Source organism: Haemaphysalis longicornis, unplaced genomic scaffold (assembly GCF_048455015.1).
Source record: "Haemaphysalis longicornis isolate Haplotype H1 unplaced genomic scaffold, Haemaphysalis longicornis Haplotype H1 scaffold_4, whole genome shotgun sequence".
Lineage (NCBI taxonomy): Eukaryota > Metazoa > Arthropoda > Arachnida > Ixodida > Ixodidae > Haemaphysalis > Haemaphysalis longicornis.
Genome location: NW_027526361.1, coordinates 176310246 through 176334973, shown reverse-complemented (window position 1 = coordinate 176334973; position 24728 = coordinate 176310246). Strand labels below are relative to the sequence as shown.

General features: G+C 45.7%; 2 protein-coding genes across 2 annotated transcripts in view; one reads left to right on the top strand and one right to left on the bottom strand.

Moving 5' to 3' along the window:
* LOC144180113 (phospholipid-transporting ATPase ABCA3-like) overlaps window positions 1-24728 on the bottom strand; it is a 188416-nt gene that overhangs the window by 5268 nt on the left and 158420 nt on the right. The window contains exon 25 of the mRNA XM_077708509.1: window positions 16538-16751. Within this exon, the coding sequence (XP_077564635.1) occupies window positions 16538-16751 (214 nt within the window). The remainder of the gene's footprint in view (window positions 1-16537; window positions 16752-24728) is intronic.
* Window positions 12450-13386, top strand: LOC144178886 (uncharacterized). Its single transcript, XM_077707037.1, has 2 exons — window positions 12450-12564; window positions 12824-13386. Exons 1-2 carry the CDS (start codon window positions 12450-12452, stop codon window positions 13384-13386), a joined length of 678 nt encoding a protein of 225 aa, XP_077563163.1.

Below are 24728 nucleotides of genomic sequence, written 5' to 3'. Positions count from 1 at the left end.
ACCGCGTTGCCTTTCCATTTGCAAGAAATACTATCATAGCATCCATCTACCGCTCACCGTCCGCCTGTTACACTGACTTCTGCAAAGAACTCGAACAAATCTTAAACAGATTAAACCTAGAAAACAAAAACATCATTATTGTAGGTGACATCCCAGACAACACCAAACATCCTAAGGACATCCCAAAAAAGGCCCTAAATCCCATGTCCCAAACAGCACAGCCTATGGGCATCCCTGGGACTTCCGCACTGGGAGTGTCCTAAAAATGTCCACGAATGGGTGTGATTGGGATGTATGCGCAAGCGCATGCGTGCTTTTTGTTGATTCGGTCAGCCCAATGTTTTGTTTTTGTGCATAGATGAATAAAACGCATAGGCGCGTGTAATGCGCGTGAAGGACGTACAGCCGTAAAGCAAATGCCTCGCGTACCCGCAGGTAGCGCGTGATTGTTACAGGAAGTGCTTCAGAGAAAGGCTAGTACACTGATTAAACAAACTGAAAACGCTGCTTTTGAGCACGGCAACTTTCTAAGTGAGGAAAGAACCGTCCCGCTCAGATGGCCTGCTGCTTGGTTCTGGGTCTGCCTTGTTGCCATTTTATTTCGTATTTATGTACAATATTTCAAACTATAAGTTAAAAACAAAAATTTCTATTTTTTTTTAAATTATATCTCAATACATTTTTAAAGCTTCGTTGTTATTCTACACCATTAGAGACGTCTGTGAGCTTTTTACGAAACTGATTCAGCCGATTCAGCCATCGCAGTTTTATAAACATGGCCGCCCGCGGATGGAAATGTGCGCCGTGCTCCCGTGCTGCTGGAACGTCATTTCACAAGGTAACTATTGCAAGTCGTTTATATGTACCACTCGGTGTTTAAACCCTTCCAATGCCCCTGTTGTGTTTTATGCATGATTTCTTGCTCTGTGGTCGAAGGTGGGTGCTCAGTGCGGAAACGGCCGAAAGGCTATTCCCGGGGTGGCGGGAGAAGTTGCAACGCTTGCTGCACTGTTTCGCGTCGCTCAACTTGTTTTGTACCTCTAGCTGTTGATTATTTTACATGAATTTATTATACAACTAGTGTAGAAGGGCATCACTGCAACAGATCAAAAAAAAAAAACGCCGCAGATGCCGGAAAGCCGAGCAAGAACAACTAGACAGAGACATTATTGGGCCTCAATAGTTAGACTAACTAAAACTTTTCGCGTAGCTTAGTTCCTGGTTCTAGGCCTCAATCATCAGTCCCGCGCTACCCGGAACGAAATCACTCATTTCTCGCATGTATTTAGATAAAACCACGTCTCGGGTTTTGTCAACGCGTGAGACAGTCCAGTGACAGCCCTCGGTACTGACTGCGTTTTTTTTTCTTCTTCTTTTCAGAAATGATAGAGCGGCATAGCGCAGGCGTTATGCGTTATAATTTACGCGTTTAACATTTTTCACTGAGTAGCATGTCAGTGTGTGATGTGCTCAATTTACTCAGCTCGCGTGATCGCCTGCCCTTGTATGTGCTAATGACTGTGCTGCAATCTAAATGTGGCTTGCTGCTGCAACTTTGCGGCCGTTTGTAGATGGGCATGTTAGCGACTACACAGCCTCCACAGCAAAGAGAATTCCGGCAAACTATGCAATAAATGGCAACGTGATCTGGGCCGCTTTGTATACTCAGATCTGGGCCACTTTGATGACTGTTTTAAAGAAGGGCACTGTGGGGGTAGTTGTGGATCTTGTTTAAAGGGCTGCGAAGACTGACTTCACAGTGCGGTTACTCTTAAAAAGCCTTAACAATTTTTCATGAGCGGTAAACATAACCTTTCACTCATTTTGTTTGTAATCTTTCTCAGATTGCACGATATGCTCTGAATATAGGTATTGCAGTCAGTCTTTAACTGCCAAGCAGCTATATTTCTTTTTTTTTTCTTTTTTTTTGCCAGTTTCCTGTAGTCTCTTGTCGGCAAGCAGACACTCAGAGATGCAGTTAGCAGTTTTTACAGGCAGCTTTAAACCTGGTGGGCATTACGAGAAAACTGCGACTCCCGTGTCTAGTGTCGTCCTTGTTATTGTTACTCTGTTATATTTGATTGTGCTTTGCACGATTGGATCCCAGGGAAGACTAACGTAATGGCGCATTTGACAAACGTTTAATGGTAAATGGCTGCAGTAGCTTGCATGTGTGTGATGCGTTGTGCCAACAAGCATGATTGTAGAGCCAGTTCAAAATCTCTTGACTGAACATTATTTAGAAAAACTGTTTCATTTACATCTGAAGCAGGTGAAATGTTTGGGCAATCACAGAATGTAAAGGTCATGTCCATGAAATAGAAATAAATAGCAAAATTTCTATCACACATCAAATTTCTGCGCAAAACAACCCGCAAGCTCCTCAAGGTTTCGCGTGGCAGCGGGCTGCTTCAGTGTTGTGAGTTCTGGCCGCGAGGTTTATTTTGACTGTAGCGCAATCACGAGAGCATGTATCAGGAAGGGCATTGTGAGAGATCAGCGAAGCTCAGCTTGTACTCGCAAGCATGCCGTTTTACCCATGGTGTGAAATCACCATGGGTAAACGTTTATCTGTACAATTTGGTAATGCTCGAGCTGTGTTTCCTTACTGGCAGTGTTCAAGCTAGCCGGTGTCTGCACTGTTCAGTGAATTCATTACAAGTTGTTTTCTAAATTATGTGCAGGCAGCTTCAATGGCCATGGAAAGCCTCCCCAGCCACAAGGAACTCCAAAGGATAAGAAGACAGCAACACAGTTCTGACGTGCGGAAAAAAGAGCTGCAGCACACTAGAAAATCCTTGGAGCTCCAATGCAGTGACTGCCAAGGAATGATATGAAACCTACCACTACACTAAACTGTTTTTTTTGTGTGTGTGGTAAGCTACTCCGTGGTAAAAAAACTACGGATTTCAGGGCATCATGCCAGAATAAGGTGCATGGCACCAGTACTCCCTCAGGGTGTGGTTGTCCATTTGGACGTTTGTATGGTCTCTGCTGTGCGTCAACTAACACCACATACATGGCTAATGTACTATTACAAAGTGCAGCCTGTCTAATTTTGAGTAATATAAATATTATTTATCTTAGTGTATGAGAGACAAATTCAAATTTAAAACTCGAGAAATCTTATTTTGCTTCACTTGCCTCTGTATTTTCGAAGTTATACAAAACAATTCAACAGAAATTGGATAGATTGCTGTGCATTCATAATAGATACCAATTAGTGGCTGCATGATGGAATTCAATTGGTTTCAAAATTTCTTCGTATTTCTGCTAAAAAAGTCTAAAAAGGGAAATTCTCTACTTGATATTTACATGACTCAGTACAGAGCAGTGATAGTTTTTGTACATGTTGGCTGTAGACTGATTTTTTTGCCGTCAAAATTTGGCTCCATTTATTTGGAATTTTTTAATTGCCAAGGTTAAAATGTCTCAATATACATCCTTACACGGTCCCACATTTTCAACGCTAACTCATAAGTATGCAAGCACATATATTTCCACATTTAGACCTCAGTGCGTAAAATGGTAACAAAATGCAGCCAAATTTTAAAGGTAGGAAAATATGCATACAGCCAACACGTGCAACGTGTTATTCTTCTGCTCTAAGCCGTGTAATGTTACCTGTTCATCAATTTTCTTCTGTTAGCTTTTGTTTGCCTTTTAGCAGACAGGTGAAAACCTGTTTGGCTGAGAACAAATTTGTCATCATGTGGCCAATTGGCATGTCTTCTAAGCACACAGCAAATGTCCTCCCTTTATGTTAAATAGTTCTTCATAATTCTTTTCGAATGTAGGTACACGTGATCCAAAATTTTATTTTATAAGTTTTTTTTTCATTTGCAGTAGGTTTTAGAACTAGTATTTTATATCAATCAGAACTAGATCAGCTGGCCTTTCGAATGATTTTTATGTGTGTGTGGTGCAAAGCGATGCCTTACGGTAGCCCCGTATTGTTCAAAAGTGGCCGCGCGGCCTGAGGGAGTGTGACTGCCACATTAAAGGGCCATGCAGACAAAATACAAGCTTGTTTTCTTTGAAAGATTTGGGGTTTTGTAGTACCCTTTGCACGTCTCGGGCAGCAAATGGTGCTTTATTCGCCAAGAAATTAATCAGTTCAAGTTAAAATTTTGATTTTCCCGCCAAATCGTGTGTTTTGTGACATCTGCCTTGACATCACAAGGAAGGGTCTTCAAGCTAATATCAAGTGCGCCGTCCTGCCTGCAGTGGACTGCGGAGCCTTGTTTACCATCAATCTTCTTAAATATCGCCACCATGCCGTCTTCACCTTTGCTTTGTTTTTGACTGTATTTGCACCTGGCTTGGTTTTATTACGGTAGGTACTAATTGCTTCGTGAAACATGGGGTACGTCTACAATTAGGGTCACGTAAGACAGTGTCGCTTACACCGCTCGGCCAGTGTCGTCTGAGACAACCCCAAAGCGCCACAGTGCTGTGCTGCTATAACAAGCATAGTGTGCGCAGTAGTTAACAGCAATACGCACTGGTTCTTCTTTTGTAACTTCCATTGTTTCACCCCACCATTCTTACTGCTATAAAATGAATATGCATTACACTTAAGCGAAAATAGCTTATTCTGCAAGCTTATAAGCCCTGCCTAACTTGTGTTTGCTTTTGCTGGCCTCAGCCAATCGCACGGCTGTGTGTATGGTGTCGTGTCCTAGTGTGGGAAGTGAGCTAGTTGGTCGCATGGCAATTCCCTTTTTTCCTAATTATGTAGCTTATTTGAGCAACGTTTACATTTAAAGGGGCCATGGAGACAGGTCAAGTTTGGTTCCTTCAAAAGATTGCCTCGGTAGAATCAGGTTGACACCACTTTTAACGTTAACTTCACTCAAATAAGCTACATAATTAGGAAAAAAAGGGAATGGCCATGCGACCCACTAGCTCATTTACCGCAGCAGAACCTATGATGTCATATGCCGAGCTGTGCAATTGGCTGAGGCCGGCAAACGCAAATTAGGCAGAGTTCATAAGCATGCCCAAAGAGCTATTTTCATTTAAATTTAGGGCACATTCTTTTTATATCGGTAAGAATGGTGGGACAAACAGTGGAAGTTAGGAAAGCACACATAAACATTGAAGTACCTCTGCGTACTGCTGTTGGTACTGCACGCACTATGCTTCGTTTAGATGCATAGCACTGCGGGGCTTTGGAATTGTCTCAGACAACACTGGCCGACTGACGCAAGCGACGGTGTCTTACGTGACTATATTTGTCGAGCGAGCACCATGTTTCACAAAATTAGTATTTTCTCCATGAATAAAAACAAGCCATGTTTAAATACGGTCACAAACAAACCAAAAACATAAGACTGCTTTCCGTGGTGTGGTGGCGCCATCTAGGTCAACTAACAGTAAACAAGTCTCCGCTCCACACCAACTTTAGCTGAAAGACTTGCTCTATATCACTGCAAACGTCATTCAAACACACGTTTTGGCGTGAAAATCAAAATTTGAGCTTAAATTGAATAATTTTACAGTGAACAAAGCATCGTTTGCTTCTGGACAAGCAGTGGGGGCACTATAGAACACGAAATCTTTTGAATAAAACAAACTTGTATTTTGTCTTCATGGCCCCTTTAAAGTCGTGTCAAAATGTATCTATCGAGGCAATCTTTCTAGTGAACCAAACTTGTGTTTTGTCTGCATGGCCCTTTTAATGGTTTTCAGTAACTTTCTGTGCACCAATGTGCTTTTCCTGTGTCGTGAAACATGTTTCACCTTTTGGTATTTCATAAGGTACAGCACTTTCAGACCTTATTCTTTATGCCATAAATTGCTTAGAAATTAGGCTCTCTCTTTTGTAAATGAATAATTCAGGTGCATGGCACATTTCTGATGTAAAAGAGAAGAGATGATTCTTATCTTTCTGTACATAACTCGTGCTACCTTTAGAAATTTTTCATGTGAAATTTCACTTCTGCTTCAGCTAGTCGAATTTATTGTGAGAAACAGGAGTAAAGTCATGCCTCAAGTTATAAAGAACTTTTGTTTGTGGTATTAAAAGTGTATGGTGTGCCTTTAAGACTTAAGCGCTGCTTGATTTTGCCACTGATCTCTGTTATGTACGAAATTCGTCCAATAAAATGGTTTTGCAGAGTTCTAATTGTGCACTTGAGTAGAGGAAAAGCTCCATTGCAATGAAATGTTGAGCTATAACCACAAGCATTAATCAAACGTGTCCTGAAAAGTACCTACGAGCACCTTTTTGGAACATCCCAAAAATTTCCTTTCTTTGTTCTACATGGGATGTCAGACCTCCCAGCAAAGTCCTGGTCTGGGACATCCCAGCGAGGTCTTTTTTTTGTATCACTTGGGATGTTTTTGGAACTTAAGTGGGATGTCCCTGGGAGTTCCCGAAGTCCCAGGTGGGACATCCCTGGTACTTACCTAGGATGTATGTGCGTTGTCTGGGATAAACATTGACATCACTGATGTAACAGATGGCGTATGCTCTGAGTACAATAACTGCTTCGTTGGTAACGATTTAGAATCTTTAATACAATCAGCTACTCGGTGCGTACCACATGGTCCGCACACGCTTATTGAGCACATCTTATCTAACTTGGTTTCCGCTGAAGTTCCTGGAATTGTCGACTTTTATATCACAGACCATTACCATATTTTTTTACTGCTGGAAAGTCGTACCCGATCTAAACCTCATACCTTAAAGGGACACTGAAGTGATATGTAAACATTGCGGGATTACTAGCGCAAATTGTAGTCCGGAGTCCCCAGGCCGTGTTTCGACCACTCTGAGCGCATTTACGCGATTTTATTTAGTAGAAAAATTAATTCGAAAATGCTGTCCTCCTCTCTTTACGCTCGCCCATTTTCTGTGGCGTTTTCGTGTGACGGCGGGAGGAGCCGAGTTCGCAATTGGCTGCGCTACTGCTCGGCTCCCCGGCTTTCAGACAGTCAGTCGGCCCAGCGTTTCGTCCGCCGGCCGCCGACGGGTCGTCGCAATTCGTTCGCTCAGTTGAAACGAAGCTAGGACGCGTTTGTGAATGGAAGAATGTGCCTTTCTTTACTTGGTTTGTTTGTACACTGTATCTAGCTCCAAGTCAAGGTCGCTTCACACAAGCGCTGCACAAGCGCACATACGACGCTTCGCTGACTGGTACGCCAGTAGGAAAATATAAGGCCTCTTGAAGGCGGGAAAAGAGTCAGCGAAGTCAATATAGGTACTAAGGAAATAAAATCAACTGATATTTTTACCGTACAGCGTAAAACTAGGGTGCCGAAAGCACTTTTTTGCGCTGGGCGAACAAGCACGGCGGCCAGCAGCACGACTACGCATCTGCGAACGCTTTTCCGTCTAAGAAATGCAATTGTTAGACGTGAGATATTGTGGAAACTTGGGGGATGCTTACTGCACGAGCGCAAAACAACAAATAGTCACCTAAGCTGCTTGGAATGCTAAAAGTAAATAAAAGTGTAAACTGGTTATACATTATATACCTTATATTTGCAAGGTCGGCAGCGCTCGCCTGTCGCCGAGTGGTTTGGAGCGGTAAGTAAGTCAACGCAAGTGCTTTGCAAGTCACAAGTTCGAATCCCCGCGGGTACGTTCTTTTTTTTTTTTTATAAGTTAACTTTTTCGTTTTCCGCCGATGTTTTCTATACTGAGTTCACCTTTTTTTGGGCCGCAACGTTCATTGCTCCACGAACTAATTCACAGAACGCGCGCAGGCTGGCACTGGCGCGCTACCGAGTTCTCGTTGGCGTGCTGTTGCCATAAGCACCGACTGGTTGCGGGCAGTGGGCACAGGCCAGAATCAACAGACCCTTGGCTGGTGCGAACACGCTTTTTACGATACAGGCATGAGTGAGGCAAGCTCCAAATATGGGGGAAAAGCGCATCTAATTTGAGCGTCTGCGGGGACGCGGAGGGCGTTCATGCACTGCGTAGGTTTCGGCTAGTGAATGCTACGATTCCAAGCCGTCCTGGGAGGCTTATCTTATGCATTTTACAGCCGACAACATGGCAGAAGCGCGGTACGATGATTACTGAGATACTGAGAATGCCCATCCAACAACGCCATCGGTTATGTTTTACAGAACCGAAACCGAAACTTGTTTGATTGCTAACCTTGGGTATCGTCCAATCACGGTGCCCCCTCCTCACAACGTCACAGCCTTAGTTGGTGCGGCCGCCGCAAACCGCGCATGGTAGTTTTTCTTCTTTCGCGCTTTGTAAAATAATTACCGATTTGTCAACCGGGTAAACGATGAAAAGTGTGCTAATTTGAGTCAGTCTGCGCAGTGCAAGCAGAAACGGGAGCTTGACAAATTCACTTCAGTGTCCTATTAACAAGGCACGTTTGACTACAGCAAATTTACCTAAATCATATCGCTTATTGACTGGAGGGACGTGTTTGAGGAACATTGCCCAGAAGTGGCATTCAACTTATTCTCTTCTTAAATAGTAAAATCAATTAATCTATGCAGGTCACTGACTCCCGTCCATAAGCGATACTCTCTCCCCAGGAACCCATGAATAACGAATGGTCTCCTACGCAGCATTCGTAAAAGAGACATCATTTACAAGAAAGTTAAAGCTCGGCCCTTCAATATTCCTCTTAAAATTTGTTTCGCGAACCCTCGATGCAACGTTGCAGCAAGCTAAAAAGAACTACTACCAATAAAATTCTTCAAAATAGCAACAACACCCATAAGAACTGGCAACTAATCAGAGAATTCTTTAAGCTGGGCGACGGGCAATCCTCTATAACTGAAATTAACGATGGTATGCGGACTTTAACGAATCCTATGGACATTGCTGACTCATTTAACACTTTCTTTTCTAAAGTGAATGTAACACAGGCTAGTAACGTTTCATGCCTCCCTAGATGTCCCCATAGTTTTTACCTGCATTCTACCTCAGCTGACGAAGTCCATAATGTAATTTCAAATTTAAAAAACACTGGCCCCGGGTTAGATTTAATTCACCCTTTTAAAATAAAGCTAGTTTCTCATGACGTTTCCGCTGTACTTGCTAGCACAATCAATAACATATTTACGACCGGCGTTTTTCCGTCTGGACTTAAACGTGGCGAAATTGTTCCAGTCTTCGAAAAGGAGAGCGTGATTTTTTAGCTAATTACCGCCCTATAACTATTCTTCCGTTCTTTAGTAAATTGATCAAGAAGCTCATTCCAGATCGTCTAATGGCATATTTTGCTAAATTCCACCTTCCAACCCACTGCCAGTTTGGTTTTCGCCCTAGTATTTCAACAGAACTTGCGCTTATAGAATTTACAGATAAGATTAAACAGCTCACTGACAAAGGTCACTGGGCTGGAGCGGTATTTATTGATTTCACGAAAGCTTTAGATACCACTAATCATAAAATTCTTTTTTCTAAATTAGAATCACTCGGAATTTGTGAGCCACCTCTAACACTTTTGCGGAGCTATTTAGCAGACAGGACCCAAGTGGTACGCCTTTTAGACGCAACTTCCCAACCTATAATTGTAAAGCAAGGGGTTCTGCAAGGGTCAATTTTAGGTCCACTTCTCTTCTTGGGGTATAATAATGACTTGCCTACGTGCCTAAATAACACAACTTGTATTCTTTACGCCGATGACACAACAATATTAACAGGTGATCCTAATTGATCCTAATCTAGACGCACTAACAGCAAGGCTAAACAAAAACCTCGGAAATTTTGCAGCATGGTGTAATAAAAACGCACTTCAGATAAACCTCACAAAAACAAGACATTTATTATTTCATACCTCTAATAAGCATCCAGTTTCAGTTCCAAGCCTTTGCTTTGAACGCACCGCCATTCCTGTGTCACGCACAGTAACATTCCTAGGAGTTCTACTCGACACTCATCTGAAATTTAATCTCCACGTGAAATCACTTACAAAAAAAATGGTTTTGGCATACGCGTGCTAATTAGATCTCGAAGCTATTTTCAGAAACATATCCTGATATCTCTATACTATGCATTTGTTCACAGTCATCTTAATTACTGCTTATCGTCATGGGGAAACACATATTCTACTCATTTGTCATGTCTCCATCATCTATGAAACCAAGCAGTTCGCCTAATTACATTCAGCCCTTACAACGCGTCGGAGCTTCCCATCTACACCAGTCGGAAGATTCTACCGTTAAAACGTGATTTTCAACTAAAACTGGGTGCTATCATCTTTCGGGCTCGCACACACGGCATAATTATAAGTAGCTTCTTAGATTCCCACCTAACAAACACCAACCCCACAAGATTTGCACAAGGCCTTAACCTACTGCTGCCTAAGGTCTACACTAACTTCGGCAAACAAACAGCCATTTTCGCAGCCATTCAACTATGGAATTCATTACCAAAAACAATTAAATTGTCTTATTCTATGCGTTCATTCAACAGTAGTTTAAGATCGTTTTTGCTTAACAATTTTTCCGAATAATAAAGTCTCGTATAGTAGTTAAACCTGTTTTTCCAGAGCTAATATTGTATAATTTCTTGTGCTAGTGCTTGCATATTTTATTGGCCTGTTACACTGATCCGTACCTAACTACAAAATTTTAGTACTCGTACAAAATATTGCTTCTTCATTGTACAGTAATTTAAGACCATGTTTGCTAATATTTTTTTCTGAATAATACTTTTTGTGCTTCCTGCTGTTTTTAGTACTCAAACCTTTTTTTCCCGAGATAATATTGCATAATTTCTTGTTATAGTGTTTGCATATTCAATTAGCGTGCTAAACTGACCCGTACCTCGATTGCCTACATATTTTTTAACAATATTTTCGCATTTATTAACAGGAGGTCCCACCGACAGTTTTACTTTGGGACCTCCGACGTGCGATGTGTATCTACCGAAAAATCTTTAATCAAATCCTTTAATCCTTGACTCCGAAGTCACCTGCTGTAGGCTACTGTCGGGATGTGTGATACCCGGGACCTCGATGGGCACACACTGCCTGCACTACCTGCGCTCTTGCCAAGCCTGCCCACGAACAATCCTGTTCATCAGGTTGACGTCGGGTAGAGAACCACAAGCTCCGCGTTTACGGCCAACAATAACAGCTTGGAGATCTCTTTCACAAGAGGCAGTAAGACGGGAAGTCCGCAATTTTTACCACCAACAACCCACCCTGGGCAATAAAACAGTGAGGCAGACTTTCGCTAGTGGGTCTTCGAGTAGCGTTAGTGCTTCCCCTAGTAGTACTAGAAGCCACGAAATCGCACTTCGACCGGTGAAAAAGGGCACTCTTGCAGCGCAACTCCATCTCACACAATTTTCAGCACCAGCAAGATTCAGCCCGAAATTCGGCACCCCAAAGCCCAACATATTCGACTACTCAGATAACCCAGACCCCGCAACCCGCATTCATTCATTCATTTATTCATTCATTCATTCATTCATTCATTCATTCATTCATTCATTCATTCATTCATTCATTCACTTATGCATACATACATACATACATACATACATACATACATACATACATACATACATACATACATACATACATACATACATACATACATACATACATACATACATACATACATACATATTGTGGGCCTGCTCTATACGGCATGCCAAGGAAGGAGGCGCACTGCGGTTGCGTGAAAGAACTCTTAACTTACATCATCTCGCCGTCGCCCCTCCGGGCATACACACGGCCATCAGCGCGAAAACACTCTGCCCCCCGAGTCTCATAGCGTCCTCGATTAACATGCACTGGGGTTGCTCCCAACACCGCCGCCGTGCGCAGTGCCCCACGACGGTGCGCACCGGCACGGGGCGTTGATCGAGGACAGACGGTGCGCCGAAACACGAGCGACACGAGTGCCACCTAGCGTTTCCTGTTCGGTTGGTTGAATTTGGGCGCGCCATTTTCATTTTGGCGTGCTACGCTCCCTTTTCGGTGGATACGCATTACCATGAGTGGAAACATAGGAGTAGAAATTGTCTGTGAAGGCAAAAAACATCGCGTTGTTTTGCCACAAGCACAATTTAACCTTCTGACTTCCGGTAAGTTTTTGAATGGCAATTACCGCGGCGAAAGAAGTGAAGGCTTCGTCTGTTTTCATTGCATGATGGTCTTTGTTCTGCCTAGTGTGTGACACTAGCTAGTTCTGCCCTTTTCCCGTATAACAGATCAATCGAAGCTGGCGGCTTTCGTCGCGAGCTTTACAGGAAGCTCGACTTCCTCAGGTGCTGGCACGGTGCCTTCGTTCGTGGTCGGCACCCAAGCTGCCCGCCAACAGACCCTGCGGCTCGTTCGGCAGTCGTGGAAGGTGCGTATGGGCTTTTGCTGCCATCGTAATCTCCGGTGCACTCGGCAGAGATTTGTTAGTTAAAAAATTGTGGCTTATTGGTGATGGCCTTTCACTTTCATTTTGATCGATTTTCATTTTACCTGTCTACAGACCAAACGAAAGCATCTCTGTTGCCGATGGCCGGTGGGAGCCATGGGCCTCTCGGTGCCACGCTTGACTCGACACTGGTCAACCCGGACACCACGCCGCAAGCAGGCACCAGTACCAATGGACCCCCACGAGCCGCCCTAGGTGCGTGTCATAGTTCTTAAATGTTTTTTTTAACGTGTGTTGAGCATGTAAATGCGCACGAAGCAAGACAAATGGTTCCGCGTGTTAACAAGCTAGCTTCTTCGAGCGCTACACCTCAATTTGTTTCGACTTCATACCTTACCTATTTGCACCCTGACAGGCTTAAAAAAAAAAGCAGATGCGATAGTCCAAATGGGGCTTGGTAAAGACTTTATTTTGCATATTCTCGTGTTCACAGAAATTTACATTCTACTTGCAGATGAAATACCAACAAAATCCAACGGCAGTGAGTGGAGCGAAGGAGAGACCGTGCTGCTCCTGGACAAATACGCCACGTACTTGGACATGGTGGAGCCAATGAAGCGGTTCCGCCACAAAAAGGCCATGTGGCAACATATTGCCGACGAGATTTTCCAGCAGCTTGGAGTGGAGAAGACACCCATGCAGTGCATGAACAGACTTAAGACAGTAAAGAGGCGCCGCACCGACAGCCGCAACCACAACAGGCAGTCGGGTGTGCAGCCTGTAGCTGTCGAGTACGACGCGGAGCTAGAAAAAATTGCCGCTATCGATGACAGTATGGAGCCGGAGCTAATGAGGGGCCCTGGCCGTGTAGAGCTGAAGGCGCCAACCAGCCCGGCCAGCACCGAGCGCGACACGTCACCAATAGCAAAGAGGCCGAGGTGTTCAGTTGCGGACACACTTTGGAAAATCCACATGGATCGCGAGAAGCAGCGGGAGCGAAGGCACCAAGAGAAAATGGAGCTTTTGCGCCGCTACCTCGGAGCAGAGAATGACCCTGGTAACCCTGAGCTCGCGTGAAAGAATTCAACTTTGAAATTTGATTCTAATAAATGTATGCATGACTTCAACATTTTGTTATTTGTCATTTATTTACCACTAGCATAACCTGGAGCTAGCAGTATATTTATTACATAATTTTTTAAGACGTGACAGAGGATGGTAGGGCACTAGCCCTTCACAAACGTGACAATTATAGATGGTGGTTCATGTGTTCGACTTGTCAAAAGAGCTCCTTGCTCTTGCAAGTAACAACGAAGGTATTGCATTAAAGGATCTCTGCTACTGTTTGCACATGGCTGGCAAGGATTCATAACGGCACAGTACAAACGTCGAAAAGTTCAGAGGTGCACAAGTACTTCATACTTAAACAAAAGGTACAGTAGGAAAGCATTTCAATGCTGTATATTGTGGGCGGAGGGGGCATATCAAGAGGCTGCGTGGAGCCGTGCGGCAGAACCTGCACCCGCCTTTGACCGCACTTTCTTGATAGTAACACATTCTTGGAATTTGTAAACATTTTTCATTACTACGGAGGCCTGGTCATATATGCTCAATGGTGACAAGGTATTGCAGCAAAGGGTATTAATGCTACTTATGGACGGGGGGAGGGGGTGCCATGCAGATTTGCTACTTGTACACATATTCCATCCATAACCTAAATCTTGGTGCTGCTGGAGTTAAAAAGTAGCTTCGGCACGTTAAATATACCCCCCCCCCTTTTTCCTCGAAACTTTGGTACAATTTTTGCAGTTAGTGCTTCATAGTGGCTCAGTTGCTTGTCAACGTGGGCCAAAAAGGTAAGCAAGCATTATATTTGTTATGCCCACATTTTTTGCGGGACTACTGAGCTAGCAAATGCACACCAGAATGGGAAGGCTCAGCAGCATGGAAGGTGGCAGCAATTTACTGCAACAGCTGCACAATGCTTTTTCTTTTCTGTTCCCCATCTGTCGGAGCAGGCTTTCCCTCTTCGTCCTCTCGGCCGGTAATGCCTCATCTGGCTTTACATCCGAGCCCTCATTTTCAAAATCTGCACAAGACTCGAGGTCCCCAGCATCTATGCACAGATTGTGCAAGACACAGCACGCAAGGATGAATTGAGTTGCCCGGTTAACAGTCCAAAACTCCAAATAAAGGAGCTGCCTGAAACGTCCTTTGAGCAAGCCAAATGCATTCTCTATTCTTACACGAGTTTGGCTGAGCTTAAAGTTGTAACGCACTTCCTCAGGTGTGAGATTGCCATAATCTCTGAACGGAGTTAACAAATACTCTCTGACTGGGTACGCAGCATCACCAAGAAGATGAAACTTGCTTCCCTCGCAAATAACAGGAAGCTTGTCCAACACAAAAGCGCGTTTGAACACTTGGGCATCGTGTGTTTTGCCAGTGTGTCCAAGGAATACATCCTGAAATTTTCTGTCGCTGTCGGATATGGCCTGCAAGCCATAGGCTTTTTTGTCGTGCCTGTTGGTGTATGTTGAAGCAATCTTGTGTGCAGGGCACCTGGTTTCCACATACGTTCCGTCAACACATCCAAGCACTTGAGGGAAACCTGCAATCTAAAAATTCATTCGAATTCATCACTTCATGGCTGTTTACTTCAAAGATGCACTACAAAGGTACACAATGATCATTACTTGTGCATTATTACACAAAAGCTCCAAAAGAAAAAAAAAACAACTGAAGACGTTCATGTGAATGTTTATCTGCTAGCAAAACATGCATTAGAAAGGAAAGCCCGCATTCACGAAGACTGGTGCATAATAAAAAAAACAGCGTACCTTTTCAAATTTGGCACTACATTGGGACTTTTCCTCGTTACTGTCTGGGAAACGTATAATCCTCTCGCTGATGCTTTCCAGGAAACTTGCCACCCTGTCGACGATGCCGTGAAGGGTGCTTTCGGCCATGCCAAATAAGACCGCGACCGCCCTTTCGCTGGTTTTGTTCGCAGCAAACCTAAAGACAAAAATTGAATCCTTATTGTACACACGCCACCAGGCACCATATGAAGCACTTACCACAGGAACGACAGCACGTGCTCTTCTGCAGTTTTTTGCGTGTAAGGTCCGCGCCCAGTGGTCTTATAATAAAATCTCTAACTCTCATATACTGCTATTACGCTGTAGCACACCTTTCGAGGCACTCGGAAGTGCTTCCGGAACTGCACAGAAGAAGAAAAAAAAAACGCTACATACAGAACGTAATCGCTTAAGTGAAAGCTACTGTATATTACTGCCACAAATATTTTCAAAGGCTCTATGCGTGCCTTACCTCGAAATCGTCGAAGCGACTCACGACTCCGTCAACAAAGTCTCTGACCTTCGGCACATCGTCACGTTGGTTTTCTGCTAGAGCAGCCATCAACTCGTCGTCTTCGCTGTCCGAGGAGCTTGCTAGAAACTCTTCCATCACAGCAGCAACTCGCCTACGCTTCCGCAAAGGCTCCATAGCTAGACTAGCTTCGCTATGATAGGAACCACAACGAGCAGACTTGAGGTGCATGAGGCGTGGAATCGCAATGTTTACGACCGGAAACCATGATGGCTCATGGGAATGCACCCCGGCGCACCGTCGATTTTCTCGGTGCGCGACGGGGCAACCAAAAAGTGCCCCGCGAGGGTGCACCACGGTTTATCGAGGACAGACGGTGCACACCGGTGCGGTTTATCGAGGATAAAAAGGCGCACCGGTGCACACCGGTGTGCACCGGTGCGGTTTATCGAGGATGCTATCAGTCCCCGCGCGCGGTTCTTCACCAGCCCCCCGCTCCTTTTCCCCACTAGCGCCATCCCTCGGGCGCAGACGACTCCAAGTCTTGCGGCCCGGTGGCCGCACGGAAGGCGAGGAGGGCGAGGGGCTCCAGCAACACCCTCTAGGCCAGAAGGTGTCGTGCCAAGGCGCTCCCCACAATACATACATACATACATACATACATACATACATACATACATACATACATACATACATACATACATACATACATACATACATACATACACACATTCATTCATTCATTCATTCATTCATTCATTCATTCATTCATTCATTCATTTATACATGTAGTGCATGCCATGAACAAGGTGCTACCGCTAGCACCCCGCAACAACGCTCAACCAAACCGTTATCTCTTTGCAGAAGGCAAGGAAACTCGGATCGACGTCCGCACCTGCGTGTAGTCCTTGAGCGTGATCCCCGTGAAGGCGGCGAGGATGGCCTTCTGCACCTTTTCGTGCTGTTTGTGCTCCGAGGGGGCCAGCCTGAGCACCAGGGCGTAGGCGCGGCCGAAGCGGCCCTTCAGGTGCTGCAGGCTGCCCAGGCACTGCAGCTGCCCGTCCACCATGATGCCGATGCGGTCGCACACAGACTCGCAGTCGTCCATGCTGCGATGCACCACGGGAAGAAGAGGAGGAACACAGGCCGCTATCGCCGACGCGTTTCACACCACCGATACTTGTGCGGGAAGAAAAACATTATTCCGAATCATGCCCCTTTTTCGGCGCCGGGCTGAAACTGCCCACAAGTAGTTTTTATTACGTTCCCCATTCACGAGTGCAACTGTTTACGTGGTCTGGGCTAGAATATTACACCGATATTGTCAAGGCTTTGACGGACCCCCGTCTGGTCGGAAATGGTAATTGTAGAAATAACGTCCAAAAAAGAACAAAAGATTCGGTCCCCCAGAACCGGAGCCGTGTTCGCACCCCTTGTTCACACCCGTGTTCAGGATGTGAACAAGGCTTCTGTTCGAGGGGGGCGAGACCCAATTATATAATTTCTTCTGTTGTGGGCGGCGTCTGTTATTTCTTCAAATCACGCCTAGATAAAGGACTCACATATAGTTTAGCACGTTCTCATAACCTACGGACTGGCATATTTTTATTCTGTTGAGAGTTCGCAATTTTTCCAACCAACCAACCACCCTGGGCAATGAAGCAGTGAGGCAGACTTTCGCTAGTGCTTCCGCTAGTAGCGAGTTCGCACCGCAATCTCTCGAAACTTGTGCAAATTGGCGGGCTGGACACCAGGTGCATTAGGACGAGATAACTGCGCCCTGTCGGATTACAGCGATCACATGGCTCTGTGTTCGCGTTCCCACTTCTCCTTGCGTGTCTGAATGGTCAGAGTGCATTGTCTGTAAAGCATGAGCTTAGATTTTTCATGTCACCGTGCACAGTAAGATACGGAAATGTCGGTAAATGTCCTGCGACGTGCGCGACAGACGGAGGTGACTTCCGCCTGCGGTTGGAAAGCACAAATTTGATAATGGTTTCCAGTCCATCGATACTGGTGTGTTGCCTGCGGCTGTCGTCATAAACAAAATGAAAGCAAGAGAGGTTTTCGATCGCAACCTTATGATTGTATGAAAATTGACTCTGGTTACGAGCGTAAGCTGCAAGGTGTGTCAGTCAGGCTGCAAGGTGTGTCAAAGCGAAAGGCTACGTATCAGGGCAGGCAAGCTTAATATTTTTAACAAGAGTCCAACTTGGCTGGAGATGTGTTATCTTGATTTCTGTGTTCTTTTTGTGCGTTTTGTTCGTCCGTCCTGTCCCCTTGGCGGGTCTTGTCTTTTACGCGTGGTTTTTCCACTCTTAAACTGCCGTACCAACAGCTCAACAACATGTTGTACTTGTTTTCTGTGTCCGTCTACCCGGTGGAGCTGCAACATTGTGGCCAGAAGCCTGAAGCCGAGCCCTGAGCAAGCCCTCAGGGAATTTAGTGGGAGGAATCTTGTCGCCCGATATCATTTTTCCCCAAATGGCACCTTATTGGTTTTCTTCATATTTGAAATTAGAGGAAAATATATCGTTTAGGCAGAATATTTTTCTTGAAACCGTTTGCCAAAAACTTGTCTGACCTTGCCACACTTGGCAAAAGTCTCAAAGCATTGGCTACCTCCCTGCCTACTCGAATTTGGGTGGTGTTGACAAACCACGCAAAAATATCCCACCTTTGATTGTCTTCATTTGTTGATTTTTGGGTATCTGTTTTGTTTGTGTGCTAATGGTGAAGGTGTTGCAGGAGTCCAGATGTTCCCGGCAACCTCAACATATAAAATTGGAGTAAGAACGAGTGAATATTACAGAATAACATCAAAATTATAATTTACGTGGCCATTTAATTGTGCCTCTAAGGGCGGAATTTGTAGGTGAAAAACGTCGTTAAAAATTAACAAAATAAAGTAGCGTTACCGTGGCCGAAGAGGCCCCATATATTGAAGCAACTTAGGATTACAATCAGGGTAGAAGGACAATATGTTTTCGAACAAGCAGTGCTACGGTACTAGGTGAAAGCAAAAAAAAAAAAAAAAAACAGCATTACTTTTCAACGCGAAGTGCTGGTGTGCCCGATAAGACAAGAAACCCGGCATTGTGAGCATTGAATGGCACGGAAATTAAATGTGTTAACGTGGAACTCAGCTTTCAAAGAAATGGTGCGGAGTGGAGAATGAAAACAGTGAAAATCATTAGCCGTTCCACTTCGTGAGGGTGAATGATTACCGAAGGCGAATCCCGCCTATACGCGGCCTCCCTACGACAATGCCAGGACAGCAGAGAAATGAAGACCGGAGTACGGCAACTATGCTTGAGGATGGCACCGCTGACACAAGGAGCCCGTGGAAACTAGACACGCAAGTGCTTAGAACACTGACATAGAGAGGGCGGCGCAACGCCTCCTCCCCGACGAGCCGGAGGAAACGAGACACGTGAACGCTCAGAGCACGGACTAAGCGAGGGTGGCGTGAACGTGGGCGTGGCCAACATGGGTATCGCGTCAGCAAATCTTCGTGAGAGTATAATGATCTTGAAAATGGCGCCATTTCAACATTACCTTATCAAGATACGTATCTACTCATGAAACAGACTCAAATGTCGTTTCTCACGGCGCGCAACATTCACAGTGACCGCGTACTAGGAGCACGCACAACGGGGCGTTCATTTAAACCGCGAATGGAGCTCGTGACGTGGCCTGAGTTTTTGCAAACGCACATTAAAACATTACCAGGCACAATTTGGTTGCTTAAGCGGCTTCAAAGCGCTACGGCTTACTCTGCAACTGTACACCTCCTCCGCTGGTTTGCGTGCCTGCGAAGCTGACCGCGATGAGCCGACGCAAAAACTAGCGGTATTGGCGGTGAGATGTTTGAGTGGCGCCCCCTGGCTCTGACGTCAGCTTAGGGACCCGCGCCGCTGTCGTCTGCCACACCCGCGCCGCTATTGGCGGTGAGATGTTTGAGTGGCGCTCCCTGGCCCTGACGTCAGCTTAGGGACTCGCGCCGCAGTCGTCTGCTACACTCGCGCCGCTGCTACACTCGCACCGCTGTCGTCCGCTTGTGAGGGGCAGCAGTGCTTGTGCTATAAATCACCCGCTTTCATGCTTCAGTGCATTAAAAATGTATTTGTAGTAATTCAGTTATTTTGCCAGCTTCCGACGCCTCTGGATAATTTCAGGCTGTATCCCGCACAAGTTTGCAACACACGAGAACGAATCCAACTTTCTTCAGAGCTTCGGTCGGATGATCGTATGTAACTCGTCCTTTCTATCTTATTTGTGAGGTTCAGTGCTCAGAGCTCCTTGATAAGTATTCAAAACGCGTAGGCTTCCGTAAAGTACTTTTGAGATACCCTTATTGCGACTCAAGAGTCCAATGCTAGGCACCAAGCAGCGGGCTCCTGCACACGAATCGCCCAGCAGGAAATAAAACGGCTGTCTTCTATATTTTTTTTCGTCGCTGTTATTTTGTATTACATAAATGTGTTTTTCTGTGCCCAACTTATTAATTTTTCTTCACCGTCACAAACGTCTTATTCGTAGGTTTGGGGATGTATGGGAGGATCACAAACATCGTGTGGGTATTGTCTTCAGGCTCTAAGGCATACATGTACCTTCTTCAGAAGTTGGTTTTCGTTATGGCAGCGAACACGAAGGTGCGTATCCGCACCTTTCGTTGTTTATTCACATATTCAACTGCAATAAAAAGGTTTGAGCTGCGAAACCGCGCAGACAACGTTGTCCAGATACTCGAAGGCGGCTTTTGTGCAGCGAATTTATATATTTGGAAGTAGCCATGAAGCAATTGGTCTTCAGGCCACTTCACGGAGTCAAGAAGAAGCCCATCATTAATCAAACTAAATGATTGTTGACTATTGTTCCTCCTCCTCTTCCTCCTCCTCTAGCGCAACCATCGTTACCATAAGGAAATGAATCTCAACCCGAACAGTTATGACATGTTTGTAGTGTGGAAGGCTTGGTATACTCGCTAACGAACGCAATAAATAGTATACGTGCCGGTTTTCAGTGTAACAAGAATCGGAACCGATGAATATGCCCAAGAAGCTCTTTATTGTTATCCAATCCTTTCGGGCGTAAAGAACAAATCCTGGCCTACTCAGGATGACGTTCCTCGAATTAAAGAAAATTACTCTCTCTTGACCTGCACTGAGGAGCCCGCCCACAAACCAGCTCGATTTTAATGTTAATGAAGTTTTTTCCTCCTCCGCTCACTCCTCCCCCTCTTGAGTGGAGTTCTTCTCCAACGCATATCTGAATACTGGGAAGATATAGCTGTGGAAAATGTACCAAACCAGCCCTCCAGGTCTGAACAAATATAGTGTTACTGTATGTTTACCGTACACGTGAGTCGTTTTGCTCAACAAGCCTCCATATGAGTTAGAAGCCTGGTATAAGCCCAGCACGCGATTATACACACAGTGGTTATTGCCCGGTAGTGCACGTCGGCATAATTTCATGCCATGACAACGTAAGCGATGTGATCCGATACCTTCGTGCGTTTGGCAAAGTTGCAAAGACTCTTCTACCACCTGCGATTACCAGGAATCGTAATGCCTTCTGCCGAAATCGGCAGCCGCGAAGGCCTGGAATTTGTTTTGGTCTAGCATTTTCGCTGTTGTCGATTATAAGACTCTGGCGGTTCCGATTGTTCGAAAGATTGCTGAGTACGACGCCTAGCACCGACTCTTCGCGCTCTGCACACGACCGGCTCCGCTGGAAAGGGCGACTCCAGTAATGTTTCTTCCACACCGGTATCAAAAACTATACTTTAAATCATGCCTAGAGCTACTGTATGCCATTTTAAGTCTTTTATTATGATAAAAAGGCGCGCATACGTAAAATCTGGTGCGGACAAGCATCAAAAATCAACCGAGAGGAAAGAAACAGCAGGGAGAGCGAGCCCGAGTGAAGCAGACGACAAATGCGAGAATCCCTAAGCCGACGTCACGGAGACGCGTTTCGCAGCGCCGCCCGTGTTCGCGCTCACCGCCAATAGCATTCCGAGTCAGCCCACAGCCCCGACGAACACGGCTTCCCTCGCCGCTCCTCGTTGACGGCATGAGTCACGCGCGTTCACGGAACCAAAAGGGGCTCAGCCAGGTTGAAGTTTTCTGCTTGGCAGCGCCGAATACCAGGGACACTGACGGCTTAAGGTACGTCCTCACTTGCGGCGCCGCGCACGCGCAGCACCGTGAGCGCAAAAACGCCGCCGCTTTTTGAAGTCCGCACTACTGGGAGCGCGCGCGCGCTAAAGCAGCGGCAGCGGCCTAGAGAAGCGGTCTTCGACGGGGGAGCAGGGGAGGAACGGGTATGCGCGCTCCGCGCCGGCCAGGTACCCGGAGAGAGCACTGACCTCGCAGCACACGTGAACCGGGCGCTGATTGGCTAGTTGAGTTTTGCGCAAAGCGCCTTGCCGCAAAAAATGGGTCGCAGAGCTATCCCTGCACGGCAGAGGAATCTTGCCGCAAAAGGGCGTTTTTGCGTGCGCGGCGCCGCAAGTGAGGACGTACCTTTACCCTGGCGCGCTATGGAGCATTTAGCCGCTCGCGCCCGTTTTCATTGTTGTATTTCTCCTTCCGGCACCCTTGGATTCCAAATCCGTCTTTGAGTCGCACAAATTAAATTCGGGCCTATTCGCTGCTCACAACGCCGGGTTTTTCCTGTCATGGTACACATAACGATTGCGCCTTTAAAATACACGGAATCCTGGTAATAAAAAGACTTGCTGTAAATCAGGAAACGTGCGCGGTGTCCTCGGTGGCAGCACGGTCACGCGCGACTCGTCGCTCCCCGGCGCGCCTGGGAAAGGAAGGCGCCAGTGTGCCTGCTTTCGTCAGAGCTGGCCTGGCGACTTGCGCTGTGTCTCAGAATGAGCAGTGCTTAATCGTGTTGAGTACAGACAGTTTCTTCGTTTCTTAAGCGCGATCGTGCAGGCAAGTACAGGCACAGTGCAGGCACCGAAGCGCGCCACGGGAAGTGTTTTTTAAGTGCGGAGCACTTTAGGGGCCCGGCTTGTCGTCCTAGCTCGTCCTCTGCGGTCACGCTACGTAGCCGCCGCAGTCACGCACCCAAACAGAGGCTTCCAAAAGGTACCCGCTTGCCCCTCGATTCTTCAGCCTTCCGCCCAAAAGTTACAAGGATACTTTAACAAGAAGTTTATATACGCAGAACCGTTCAAAACTCCTGGAACGGGTGCACTTGTCATACACGTCCCTTTTATTTAGCAAAAAAGAAACTGCACATTAATTTGAGGCAAATTATATTTAATTAAGGTGCCCGCGCCCATTTACATAGGTATGCTCGTTGGGTTGGTTCCTACGATTGTAAGCGAAAAAAAGTGGCCGGGAACAACAACAACAACAACAAAAAAAAAAAAAACGCGGAGAAGAAAGGCTCCAGTACGCGCGAGATGAACGCAAGCACAAGAAATTGGCCGCGTATGTGCTCCTCTCGTTGCAGATGTCGACGAAAGACGATAGTCGGCTGGCGCCCCTAGAAAGTAACTGCATCCCTTCTCTTTCCGCTGACCTCTCATGCTGTTCCTCTCCCGTCTCGTTCCTCCCAGGATAACACACTAGAGGTTTGCTCAAGTAAATTTAAATTTACCGCGTTCCACTGCCTAACGTCGGGTTCCTCGCTGCCAGCGCTGCCATACGGTGGATACGTGCGGGAATCGAGGCACCCGACTACAACGTTTATAGAACCACGTTGCCCTACTCCACGAGCGTTCCGAGCGGAACGCGAAACCAGTCTAGTGGATCCTTTCGTTGCAGTTGCGGTTTCATTTTTTTAAATTCTGCCAGGTAGCGCAGACAACAGCAAGCTACGGATTTTTGCAGTTGATGTAGTATTTTATTTGCTATAACAAAAAGCAAGCACCCGTAAATATTTCATAACACTGCAAATATCACTCGTATATTGATTTTCTGCCTTGTATTTGCGTAATGTCTTATTCCTGTTTAACAATGTTGATAAGTATGAACATTAAAACCAAGCTTAGACGTTTAGATTAGGCCGACAGCATATAAGACTATTACGCAGCTGCTGTTTCACTTCGGACGGCTGGCTGAATGTAGTCACAGACAGACAGACAGACAGACAGACAGACAGACAGACAGACAGACAGACAGACAGACAGACAGACAGACAGAGACAGATCAAAATTTTCCGGTTGAAGTAGCCCAAGAAAGACTATCGTCTATCTTTGCCATCTTATCTGGATGTGTTCTGCCTTTTCACAAAGACGATCAGAGCTTTTAACACTACACTCCATCCCGTGTGATGAACAGGACCATATTAGTCAAATGCGCGCTAATCCCTCCTTATTAGAGACAATTGTAGAATTCTCCCTCCAGAATGGTCTCTATAAAGCAGTTTGATTCGTGATTGACTCAGCCCTGTATGGGTCAGTGATTATGTGACAAGTGCGAACTGACTTTCTAATGTGACAAGAAGTACACATGTGTTTTTGATGGCTGTTATTGTCATGACTTTTACCCTTTTCCACCTCAGGGTCTTATGACCTCCTCCAATAAACAGCCAATCAATCAATAAATCTTTAAAATAAGACCTCCGGTTCATGCTTTTCCATGAAGAACAGATAAAGAAAAGGACGCGAGTTGTTCAAGGAGAAGGCGGGCGAGCATTGTGAAGGCTGGTGAATTGAATTGCATTGAACAAACTGGTGTTCAGTTCATCAATCGAAGAGTGAGACAGACAGCGGAAGAGGGTGACGGGTGGTAGCAAAGAGCGAAGAACGGCGCCATGGTGAATCACTGCTCTGCAATTTCGACAACTTTCACGTTGAGTGTAGCTGCTTTAATTTTCTAGGCGCTTGATTCGTCTTCGCTTATCATCATCATTTTGTAAAACTCAATGCGTAAAGTTGCCTTTCCGGCAGTGCGTTTTAGTGACGGGATGGTTGCCATGAGTGAGGCATAAACAGCTTCGCTTTGAAACATTAGCAGTGGCTTAGCTCGGCTATGCCAGGATATACGTAGCGTGAGCTAAGGTTCACCTGGTTATATTCTTAGGTTTCCTGGTTGTCTAGGATTAGCTGATTATCA

What these genes read in the sequence shown, in the direction of transcription:
- LOC144178886 (XM_077707037.1), top strand. Translation starts at nt 12,450, where the DNA reads ATGGCCGGTGGGAGCCATGGGCCTCTCGGTGCCACGCTTGACTCGACA. An exon ending in ACCCCCACGAGCCGCCCTAG is followed by an intron (nt 12,565 to 12,823) that starts GTGCGTGTCATA and finishes TTCTACTTGCAG; the next exon opens with ATGAAATACCAACAAAATCC.